Source organism: Diachasma alloeum, unplaced genomic scaffold, assembly GCF_001412515.2.
Source record: "Diachasma alloeum isolate Michigan unplaced genomic scaffold, Dall2.0 Dall_scaffold_00199, whole genome shotgun sequence".
Classification (NCBI taxonomy): domain Eukaryota; kingdom Metazoa; phylum Arthropoda; class Insecta; order Hymenoptera; family Braconidae; genus Diachasma; species Diachasma alloeum.
The window spans coordinates 2,178,989-2,191,433 of record NW_021680364.1 but is presented as its reverse complement, the minus strand read 5'-3'; the positions used below and the strand labels follow the sequence as shown (position 1 = coordinate 2,191,433).

The 12,445-nt window shown below is 39.1% G+C and overlaps 2 protein-coding genes across 2 annotated transcripts; one reads left to right on the top strand and one right to left on the bottom strand.

Annotated features, from left to right (window-relative positions):
- Positions 1 to 3,117: 3,117 nt before the first annotated feature.
- Positions 3,118 to 9,339, bottom strand: LOC107035618 (uncharacterized protein C05D11.1). Its single transcript, XM_015253111.1, has 7 exons — positions 9,111 to 9,339; positions 7,914 to 8,423; positions 5,160 to 6,837; positions 4,824 to 5,010; positions 4,345 to 4,488; positions 3,905 to 4,215; positions 3,118 to 3,610 (listed from the first exon to the last, which is right to left on the bottom strand). Exons 1-7 carry the CDS (start codon positions 9,280 to 9,282, stop codon positions 3,550 to 3,552), a joined length of 3,063 nt encoding a protein of 1,020 aa, XP_015108597.1. The 5' UTR covers positions 9,283 to 9,339; the 3' UTR covers positions 3,118 to 3,549.
- A 121-nt stretch (positions 9,340 to 9,460) lies between these two features.
- Positions 9,461 to 12,260, top strand: LOC107035616 (pleiotropic regulator 1). The gene is made up of 3 exons (XM_015253110.1): positions 9,461 to 9,566; positions 10,283 to 10,906; positions 11,413 to 12,260. The coding sequence occupies exons 1-3, from the start codon at positions 9,564 to 9,566 to the stop codon at positions 12,148 to 12,150; spliced, it is 1,365 nt and encodes a 454-aa protein (XP_015108596.1). The 5' UTR covers positions 9,461 to 9,563; the 3' UTR covers positions 12,151 to 12,260.
- Positions 12,261 to 12,445: the final 185 nt, after the last annotated feature.

Below are 12,445 nucleotides of genomic sequence, written 5' to 3'. Positions count from 1 at the left end.
AACACTTCATGTCTTTCCACTTCCTACAAAATTTACTGTCCGAGCTTGACTTCGTCCCCTCCACTCTATGAAAGAGATGCGAGAATATCGACAGAATTTACGAAAGACACGATAATTTACCGTTTATTCGCGATGAATTTTTCATTCGCTTCGAAAATTACAGCTGTTTAATTCAATTTTTTTTCAAGTGTCGGATGAATTTTATTGCATGCTCCCTAGCTCATATTTTCACTTTATTCTTCGCGCAACGTGTTTCCTCTTATGACTGCAAATATCGTGTCCACAGATTTATTTAAAGAAATCTCCAGATGCTATCATCAATGAATTGAATGATTCTTGAATGAAAAACTTTGAATATTTCCGTCTCAACGATTTTCTCTATCTCATCATCGATCAGAATTATTGATGTTCCTGATTCGAGAATTGATTTCCCATGACAGAACAAGATAGTGTAAACTATGAGACGGTGAAAGGTGAAAAATATTTTTTGCATAAATATTGAATTGTAATGGATGGCTGCAACATATCCATTACCCTTACAACATATCGACGATATCCTTCAGGCATCTGATTGTGCAACGAATACGCTTTTACCTCTGAAGACGGATAACAATAGATGACCCAGGTGTGACCTTTGGAGTGAATAAATTCACTCCACTGACGATCGAAAAATACTCAAGTCACATGGAAACAAAAGATTTTGACCACTGTTTCATTGATCGCTTCATGATCGCCCGAATGACGAAGTCGTCCAACAGGTTTTCTCGAAATATCCTTGCCTATAAACTCCAGACTGTCCAATTATCACGAAGTTTGGAATACTCGATGCGTCCTTGTTCTTCTTCTCACGGAGGAGTTTTTAATAAAAACTGTTATTACGTAATGAATTACGAAAAAACTTTTTTTTTTTCTTTTCATTTTCATTAGAGGTTTTAAGGATATCCAAGTAATTTTTACAGTTTGGTGTAGACCAAACTATAAATTCAACCATTTTGAATCATCAAATTTGTCAATTCAATTCTGTGAGAAAAAGTTGAAAAAAATTATGAATATTGAGCGTCCTTGAAATTACATTTTGTACAGAATTTTTTTTTAAACATTCATTATTTATAAATACATAATTGAAATTGTTTAAACTTTCGGAGATCGTAATTATTTCATTATTTCTTCCTCCAAGAGTAAACTTTGTCTTTTTTCAGATTTTTACTTGCAAAGTTTAAATAATAAAATTATTGCAAAATAATTTTATCATTTTATTATTGTGTTCATATTTTATTATATAATTTTATTTTTATTATTGCGAAATAATTTTATTTTGTATTATTTTTTTAGAAAAAATTTCCAAAAATTTCACTGAAGAAAAAATATCCAAATACTTGGATATCCTTAAATGCAAAAAAAACAATACGACGTATCCGTCTCCCCCGGACGGATCATTAAAACAATAAAGCCAGGAACTGGAGCAATATGTGATGCACATTTGCACAGTAATTCAGAAAACGGATTAGAAATTCTAGTCCCCCCAGCTATTTTCTACAGCACGTCAGATCCTTCTTATTAATTATCCAACGGGATTATTTTTATCCACGCAATCTTCGCTAAATTTCGCTCGATTCAACTCCCACGTGACTGATTTAATTGTGCAGGTGGTTTTTGTTAATGAGAAAATGGGACAGTTACTCATTCACTCATTCGTCGAAGCAGTCTAACGGTTTCAACAATCGACGGATGGCATTTGCATCCTGTCTTCGGAGGCGTTTGAGCCTCCAGTAACTCGATGTACATTGCTATTTCCATTTAACGGACATGCTTATTCACTCATTGGGGAGTGCTTCATGCTCAGCACGTACATCACTTGAACGTGAAATGAAGAACGAGCGAGTCGGCTTTTTACTCCTTTTTCGAGGGTTTTGAAAGCAAAATTAATTTGTCAGTTTTAAATTGTCTTTGAAATTTCAACATTTTTGGCCTTCGTTTTGCATTCCTCATTTTTTTTAATCACGCCTGATCTTCCACGGCTTTTGAGTGCTCCCGTTGGTGTTTCCTCAGTCTGTCTCTGTTACTCTCCTTTCATTTTTTTCTCTCACTTCGTAATTTGGAGAAATTAATTTCGGGAAAATTGTTGAAAAACATTTTTTATCGTTTCCCGAACTCCAAATTTCTCTTGACTTTTTTCTTTACCTTGATTAATCTTTAATGTTGATGAAATACTGTGGAAATTCTGTTTCTACATTTTTTTTAAATAATAGAATTTGTGCGTCAATTCGATTGCTCTTTTTCCTACGTGAATTCACTTTGAATGGAATTCGTTATTTCCCACGAGTCTCACCGCTCGCTCTAGTCAATGAGGGTCAAAAGTTGATGACTGACAGCATAAATTTGTGAGTAAATCAATTGTCTCATTATTTCGTATGATAATTGTGACCCAGTGTCAGGCAAATGACGCTGGAAAATTCAAAAATGCTCATCTTCAACGTTGTTTTCACCTAGAAAACCAGCGAAACATTGGGCGAAAGAGCCGGAGTGATGACAAACCGTGTTGCACGGCTGTGGAACATCAGGGCCAACTACTTCTACTCGAGTTTAACGAACCCTGTTGCGACGATGGCGAATGTAGAATTTGTGGCAAGTGGATTTCACGAACGCTGAACAGTCGTGTTGGCCGTTTGAGTTGCGAAAAAGTCCAAAGGGTTCGGTGGTGAAGCGGACTTTGGAGTGCTTTCGCGACGAATGTCACAATTTTCATTCGATCATAATAGAATGAATATCGCTACGGTGTCGACTCCTTCCTCTTCCCTTCTCTTTCCAATTGATGGATATCGAGCGATGGATTTCACGTTTAATAACTATATTTGTTAAATATTGGAATTTATTTTTCTGCAATCGAAATACTCTTAAATTAAATTCGCAACTTCTTCGCTAAATTTATTCAGCAGAAATTTGTCTGCAATTTTTTTCACAAATTTTAGAATGTCTTTTCTCACATCTATGTAAATATCCCAACGTTAAACTCACATGTAAATGAAAGTTTAACATTTCGTGGCTATTTTTTCTGAACAAGCGAGTCGTAAAAGTTTATTCATCTCATTATCATCCAGAAATGAAATGCAACAGCTCATAATTTCAATTTTGTTTATTTCATTGACAATTAGTATTCAATATCAATTATCTATTAAAATATATCAAAATTAATCCAAATAGGAATTCATCCTGACGAAATTGGATTTGCGCCAGATGAATTTGATATCGAGAACTCGTTCAATTTCTGTAAAATGCTAAAGTGTAAATGCTCAGTGTATAAATAATTAACTCCTTCAAAAATATTCAGCATTCTGTGCTCTACAGGCCAGTGCAATTCCATTCAATTTGTCAAGAGTGAAAATTCCCTGCATCCTCAATTATTTTCTTCATGAATGGCACGTGTGTACATCAAAGCTGATTTTGAAATCATAATCGTGACGTACTTACGCAATACGTTTGGTTTTGTACATTTTAGCGATGCATTACCCGACATTTTTAAACAGATTTTCTGAAGGAGATTGGGTGCATTCACCAGGTGTTGAGGTAACTGTTCTCCAGGGATGTGTACACTTCTAGATTCTGATTGTAACTGTAAAATATTATGTCAACATTAACATTTTTCATTTTGAAAAAATCACCATTCATTCAAGGTTGCTATTAAAATCCTATTATTGCATTTTTTATTAGAATTCTATTAGAATTTTCTTAAAATTTTCTAACAGATATTTTTTTTAAAGAAAAAAAGGCAATAGATTTTAATTTTTTCCATTTTTTCTTTTTCATAAAAAATCAAAATCAGTGTTTCTTTGAAATTCAAAGATATGCCCCAAAAAATCATCTTCAAGTAAAATGGATACTATTTCACAATTGATTTGATTTTTACCTTTTGAAGGCATCAGAAACTTCGGTGACCTTGGATGGATGACACACAACGGCAGTCTTGCATTGTTCTGGATCGAATAGTGGTTTAATGTACTTTTTCGCCATTCGACTCAGGTCTTTGAAGCCAACGGTGTAGATCTTCTTGACCATTTGGCGATTGTAATCGTGAGAAACATTCTTGAAGTATGAGAGGAGGGACTGGGATACTGTGTCACCCACGCTCTTCTCTCGCTCGACGATTTCGAATATGAGAGAGGACTTTGCACTGTCGTAGAGAGTTCTCTCCCAGGAGTCGTTTGAAATGTGGCTGTCCTGTAGTTGAATAAGAATTTTTTAATTCATTTAAAGATTTTCATGAAAGCAATTTTTCATTTTCCATATCAAGTCATTCTCAATCATTGAAGAGAATAACGAATGTCAAAAAATTTGACGATTACTCACGACAATAGCTTTTGTCTCCTTATAAGCTCCAACGATATTGGCAGATGCATGGAAAGTTAAGTACATGAGTCCCTCATTAGGTCGAACGTAGATATTGCAGCCATAAGCGAGGCCTTGACCACGAACTTGCTTCCACATTGGACCCTGGGAACAATCAAGGCATGAAAATCAAAACAGTGGGCACATGCGATTGCCAACAATCAAGAGATCAATTTCGAAGATTTTCTTTTTACTTGTGTTGGAAATTTTCTGCAAATGAGTTGGCGGATTTTTTTTTACTCATTAATTTTTGTTCGTAATTATTGAGTAGTAGAGGGAGTTGACTCTTTTCTCTTCATTAAAAAATGATATAATCTCTTCACTTTTTTCTCTTCTATAACTTTTTTTTTTAATACCACCACAATTGTTAATTCAAAATTTCCAATTACTATGTTTAATTATTCTCAATTGATAATAACATATGTTTTCACGTGTCTCACCTCCAATTGCGTGAGATACTGTAGACAAACGAGCAGTGGTGCCAAATCCGGATCTTCGAAGTCATTAATACACGAGCAAGTTTGGGATAAAAATGCTGAATCCACACATCCCAGTCCCAAAACACATCCCTGGAGTTTTATTTCCTCCTTGGAATTGACGAGCTTCCAGTCTGGCAGGACTTCCAGTCTAAATTAAACCCAATAAGCATTAGAAACATAATCCCCAGTCGAAAATCCATAGCTAAATTCCAAAACTCTGTCGCAAAATGAAAAAATCAAAAGAAATTCACGAAATTAAAAAAAATCTAGTTTTTAAAGCTAGAAAGTCTCACTCACTTCTTCTTCTCGACGTCCCCCACCTTCAGCACACCCCACGGACTATAAAGATCCTTAACATGATTGCTCAATTTATCCACATTGGTCACAATATAAACGAGAATATTCCCCGGATCCGTCAAGCTCTTGACAATCTCCTCGATCTCCTTAACAATCTCCTGCCCCTGACCGGCCCCCAGTCTCTCCACAATTTTCGTGAGGAACATCTGTTGCCTCATGAGGCTCGCATTAAAGTGATTGCTCTCCTTACTGAACATGAGCCCCCTCATGAGATTCCCACAGATCTTGTGCCCCTTCTTCTTGCAGATTGTAATCTCATTGAGCATCCTAGATGCAATGATCTTGAGCCTCTCGGGATTGAACTTGGTGTCGTAGAGGAGCTCCCTGATCCACTGAATCCCCTTTCCATACTTGGACATCTCGATTTGCAGCATGAGATTGACGCTGTGACTGTAAGCCCCACAAGCGAACTTGGAGACTCCCTCGAAGCCCATTCTCGAGTCCACAGCGATTGTATCAGCTTCAATTTCAGCAACAACGTCCTCGTAGGGTATCAGCGTCCCATTCCTCTCGATGGGGCACTCCCCAATGGCCTCAAGAATCAGAGGGAGATACCTCCTGGCCTCCCTGGCCAGTCCCGACGTATTCATCACAACAAAAAGATAAACGAAATTAGTATTGACGTGATCCAAACAGCTGTAGAGTGGAATCTTCTTGAGATCGAATCGCGAATGCTGCTCGGTGCCATCGCAAACGAAGCTCCTGACATTGTGAAAATTGATGGAGTCAGTCCCTGGGACTGGAACACACGTGAGCACCTCGTCAGGGATGGGCGCCTCGTTCTTGGCCACTGCCTCCTGGATCTCCTTCTCCTTTAATTTCAGTCCCTCTTCCCCCAGAGTTTGCCTCCTCTCTGCGAATCGTTTCTGTTCACCGTCAGCAATTTCCTTCTGCTTCTCGATACTGGGTCGGGCGTTCACCACAGCCATTGGTGCATCGATGAGGTACTTCTTGAGGAGATTTATCCAGTAGGACTCCGGCTCAACTGCCAGCTTCTTCAGGGTATCGATGGCGTTCAGCCTGTGCTCAAGGTCCTTGTTGTCACGTCCGTAAAGGGCATCGCCAATCAGCATGAAGGCTATGGCGTCGTGGGGCATGTTCTCGAGGTTGCTCAGGGTCTCCAGCTGGTGTCTGTGGATGACAGTTGCCATTCGCTTCATGTCAATTCCATTATCACCACAGACGTCCGTTAATACTTTCTTCAGGTGATTCTTCACCAGGGGAATCTTCTCGAGGGGAACTCCACTGAACATCAGGTACAGCATCGACGCCGACTTCTCGATCAGGTAGAAGTCCACGTTGCAGGCGTAGGGGTCGTCGATCTCCACGAATTCCTTTTGGAGAGGACTCACGGAGTTGTCGGTGAGGTACTTCAGGAGGAGGGAACAGCCTGTTAAATCGTAGAGCTCGCTGACTCCAGAGGGACCCCTCCAGCCGGCTGACACCAGCCCATTGTCTTCGTCGTCACAGGGGTAGAGGATCTCCTGCTCTGTGTCCTCTGGGAATGCCGGGACTGGACTCTGCCAGGGCCGCTGGAAGGGCCCTCGACTCCCTTTCGAGATGATCTTGTCCTCCAGGGGACGCAGGGCTTTGAACACCTCGGCGTGGTGCACCTGTCCTGTTATTAGGGATGCAAATGACTGTTGTCATTTTTTTTTTTCATTTTCCTCGTGAATTTTTTTAGAAATTTAAATAAAATTGTGAATAACCCCCGGAAGAAAATCGAAAATTTAGTTAATATTAACTATTAATCAGAATAGTTTCACAGCACTTTGCTTATTTATTATTATTATAGAATCTGTGAAGTTCATCAATTACAGGAAAACAATCGTATCAAATTTTTCGTTGGATAAATTATGTAAATCTTCTCATTTAAGGAACTAGTTACAAAATTTCGAAATCGGAAATTTAGTAAATATTAACTATTAATCAGAAAAGTTTCACAGCACTTTGCTTATTTATTATTATTATAGAATCTGTGAAGTTCATCAATTACAGGAAAACAATCGTATCAAATTTTTCGTTGGATAAATTATGTAAATCTTCTCATTTACGGAACTAGTTAAAAAATTTCGAAATCGAAAATTTAGTAAATATTAACTATTAATCAGAAAAGTTTCACAGCACTTTGCTTATTTATTATTATTATAGAATCTGTGAAGTTCATCAATTACAGGAAAACAATCGTATCAAATTTTTCGTTGGATAAATTATGTAAATCTTCTCATTTAAGGAACTAGTTACAAAATTTCGAAATCGAAAATTTAGTAAATATTAACTATTAATCAGAATAGTTTCACAGCACTTTGCTTATTTATTATTATTATAGAATCTGTGAAGTTCATCAACTATAGAAAAACACTCGTGTCAAACTTTTCATTGGATAAATGATGTAAATCTCATTTAAAAAATATTTAAAGAACTAGTTAAAAAATTCTCTCAAAAGTGGTGCCTAAAGCAGGCCATCTCTTACTAAAATTTTGAGAGCTCTGGGGTAACGCGGTAATAGGATGAACGATATTTTTCGCACTCCATCTAGATCTAAAATGATCGTCAAGATTTTCTTTTGTCATTTTTCTGACGCGAAATTCCTTCACTTTTTTTTCTGACGAAAAAGGAAAAAAAATAGAGTGAAATGAATGGAAAATGATAAATGATAAACGACCAGTAAAAATATTGGGCTAAAATCCCTACCTGTTATTATTATCGTGAGGTTCTCAGGCCTGTAGTACTCCTTGTGGAAGGCTCTCACTTTCTCGTTGCTCGTGCTCTCCTGCAGGTTCTTCATTACTCCTCCAGTCACTGATTTGTAGCCGCATTTACCCGGGTAGATTGACCTGGTGAGCTCCACTGCTGAGAGCCTCTCGCCAGTGTTCTCCTTGCTCTGCATCTCGCAGTAGACGACCCCACCGTCCTCACCCTCGGAGTTGACGTGGTGGACCTCGGTGAGGAAGGCGGTGTCTGTGAGGGTCGGGAAGAGGATGTGATCCAGGTAGATCGGCATGAGGGTGAGGAATCCCTCGCTGCCTACTGTTGTCATTGTGTAGTTCGTGTGGTCGGTGTCTGTCCAGGCGTTGGTGCCAGAGGCCAGGCAACGGTTCCCCAGGAGGTCCAGGACTCCTTTGTAGGGGTAATCCTCGCTGCCCATGAACACCAAGTGCTCAAGGGTGTGCGGGAGACCGTCATCGTCGAAGGCTTCAGTTGCTAGGGAAATTATTATTTTTTCTTATCAATTTTTATTGCTGTTCAAGTGGGATTTCTCATACATTTAAGATTTTATGCGTCTAAAAACGAATAATTAGTGCAAAAAAATTAATTTTTTATTGGTCGTTTGTCTCGCAGACGCTTGAAGTGTTGAAAATAGTCTAGAGCCCCCAATTTTTGAGCTGCAGAGGGTTTTTTTTTAATTTTTGAAAAAAATTGTGCGATAACAGTTACGAATTGGTTTTTTGAAATTCAACTCCTGCGCGGCTAATTTCGTTCGTTAGAAAAATTGATAACATGTTTCTGCAATTCAATGCACAAAAAAATCAATGCATAATACAATGAATAAAAAATTCTAATCAGTGTCATCATTTCAGTAGCGAAGTGGTAAAACGAGTTAAGTCGACTCATCTCCCAGTTGAGTTTTTGATGAATATCTCCGAATCTAAGGGAGATAGCAAAATTTGAGTAATTACATTTGTTGTAGCTCTCAATCAGCTCTACAAAAAAGGCTATAACAAAAATTTTGCCATCTCCCTTAGATTCCGAGATATTCATTGAAAACTGGTCAATCCCCAAAATTGACGTGTACCGTTTTATCACTTCGCTCCTGAATTAATCGTTTTAATTATGAGCTGGTGGATTGCACAAATATTGACACATGCAGGTTAGAGATGCTTCATTTACCGATGCAGAAGTACCCTCCGACGACTGGGCCATCAACTTCAGCAATGAAAACGGTTATGCCTGTTCTTGTGGACTTGTATTTGTGCACCGGAATTGTATCGTTTGATTTTATCGAGGATATCAACTCAAAACCGTTCATATTTGCTGTTGGTGAGCTATCTACAGGGGCCATGATTTCGTGAATTGCAGACTCCGAGGCACTTCTGAGAAAATTTGCGGCTTGCGTTTATTCGACGGTGTTCAGACGTCAGGGCTTGACAACTCGAAATTCACTGGAAACTCGCGTTTTCTAGTGACTTACGACCCGATCTTTGGCATCCCTAGTGGCTGAACATGTCGAGTGTAGTCGAGTGGGTGTTTGTTGACACTCATAACCTCTCAAAACGTTATTTTTTGGTTGATGAAGAGTGGAAGTTGATTTAAGGATAATTACACGTCGATAATCACTCGAAAATGGTAAGTAAACGTAATTATTATTGTGCATGCGATATTAAATATTGTAATGAAATTAATTATTTGATTTGATTTTTCCAAACAACTTATTCTATTGAGATCTTTTCTGCGGAACTTCTTTGGCGAAAAATCTCCAAGGTTTTTTGTCAGATTTTTTGTAAAGAAAAATGAGAGCAAATGTACAAACAAATAAAAAACTCATATGGAAGAGTTCCTATTGAAAATAGAGAATAAATTCTGTGAAGAAATGTTTCCGGAGCATTTTCTATTTTAGAAAATCGTAGTAAAAAATTAAAGCTGCAGAATTCTTTAATAAAATCAGCCGAATACTAGAGGAATTTTGAGTAGAAGTTCAATAGAAATCCAATAAAAATTTCAATCGATCCCCTAGGTTTTTCTATGAAATTTTCCAAACCCCCAAAATCTAATGAATTCCACTGAATTTCCAGGACGTTCAAAAGCTCTCATTTTTTGGAATTAACCAAAACAAAAATTTAACTCAAATTCTCTTTAGAATTTTGATTACGTAAAACCACTAATTTCCCAAAATTTTCCTATTTTAATTGCCAATGTCTCCACAAGCAACAAGAACCAGAGAATAAGTTCCTTGCAAAACCAAGAAATTGCCAATAAATATGGAGTGCATCCACTCCATCCACATTTATGCATAATTCAATGCATTAAAAAAATCACTGCAAAATGCAATGACTAATTTCCAGGACGTTCAAAAGCTCTCGGTCCACACTTTGGTCTTCCGCTCGTTGAAACGTTCCCACGACCTATTCCTCCACGATTACGGATCCCTCCCCCCTCTCGACGAGTCCGTTGAAAATCAGAAGAAGACAATAAAAGCTCGAGACTCCTATGGCCCGATAATGGAGCGAGTCAAGCAGAACGTTCAGACGAAGCCCAGACCCTCTGAAAATGACCCCGCAGACCCTCCGCCCCCTGGTGACGAGTCCTTCACGGCCTCTGAGAGCACCTCTGTCGTACCTTACACCCCACCGTCCACCCCAGTCGCCTCAGCCCTCGTCCCGGCCAATCCCTCGTCGAACACTGTGACTCTCCCCATCAAGAAGGCTCCAACGATGGCTAAACCCAAGTGGCATGCCCCCTGGAAGCTCTACCGAGTCATCAGTGGACATCTGGGATGGGTTCGCTGTTGCGCAGTGGAGCCTGGCAACGAGTGGTTCGCTACAGGGTCTGGGGACAGAGTCATCAAGATCTGGGATCTCGCCAGTGGAATTCTGAAAGTCTCGTTGACTGGACACATCAGCAGTGTCAGAGGTCTAGCTGTCTCTCACAGGCATCCGTATTTATTCTCCTGCGGGGAAGACAGACAGGTGAGATTTTTTTTATTGATCATTTAGCGTCAATTTCAGGAGATTAACAATGCAGCTTTTTTTATTTAATGTTTTCTTCGGAGTTGCAAATTTCTAAATTCTTCATTTTATCTTTCTTCCACACTAGATCGTGATTTTATTAACTTTAATGAATTCGCGAATGACTTTTATGGGTTCATTAATTCATTTTTTCTTTGCAATCAAAACAAAAATTTAACTCCAATCCTCTTTACAATTTTTATTACGTAAAAATACCAATTTACCAAAATTATTCTATTTTAATTGGCAAGTAACAAGAACCACACAGTAAGTTCCTTGCAAAACCAAAGAGTAAATATGGCCTGCATCCACGATGAATAAAATATTAAAATTGACGCATAATTCAATGCATAAAAAATCAATACACAATCCAACGAATAAAAAATTCTAATCAGTGTCATAATATTTAAAAACATCCAGATTCCTCGAATTACCAAAGTTTACAGATTATTTTTGTGACATGACAGGTGAAATGCTGGGACTTGGAGTACAACAAAGTAATCCGTCATTATCACGGTCACCTATCAGCGGTCTACTCCATGGCCCTTCACCCAACAATCGACGTGCTGGTGACAGCAGGCAGAGACTCCACAGGCCGAGTCTGGGACATGAGAACAAAAGCAAACGTTCACACTCTGGTGGGGCACACTAATACCGTCGCCAGTGTCATATGCCAGGCGTCGGAGCCCCAGATAATCACTGGAAGTCACGACTGCACCATTAGATTATGGGATTTGGCTGCTGGAAGGACCAGGGTCACCCTGACGAACCACAAAAAGAGTGTTCGATCAGTCTGCTTTCATCCAACTCAGAACATGTTCGCCTCGGCTTCTCCGGACAACATCAAACAGTGGAAGTGTCCCGATGGAACGTACATCCAGAATTTGTCCGGGCATAACGCCATTGTTAACTGTCTCGCTGTTAATGAGGATGGGGTGCTGGTCTCGGGGGCTGACAATGGCACGATGCATCTCTGGGACTGGAGGACTGGCTACAATTTCCAGAGACTGCAGGCTCCGGTGCAGCCAGGGTCCATGGACAGCGAGGGGGGCATCTTCAGCATCACTTTTGACATGTCTGGGACGAGGATGATCACTACTGAGGCTGACAAGACGATCAAGGTTTATAAGGAGGATGACACCGCCAACGAGGAGACACATCCGGTCAACTGGAGACCAGATATCATCAAACGAAGAAAATATTAGTTGGACAGCAGTGATTCCAGGGTTTGTGAGGCCATTTTATTTGCGGGCTTTTGTGTGTGGATGGAAATGTATAATTGTAATTATTTTATGAATATAAGGAATTTTTATAAGACACTGTGGGCACATTTTCTTTGAGGCGAGAGGATCAAGCCTAGATTAATTTGAGTTAATTTGATTAATTGATCCAGATGTTGGAACTAATTTCTAATTTATTTTCTAAATTTGGCATCACTCAGTGGTTCCTACTCATTCCTTTTCCTTAACTTGATGCAATTGTGAGATTTGGGAATGCAGA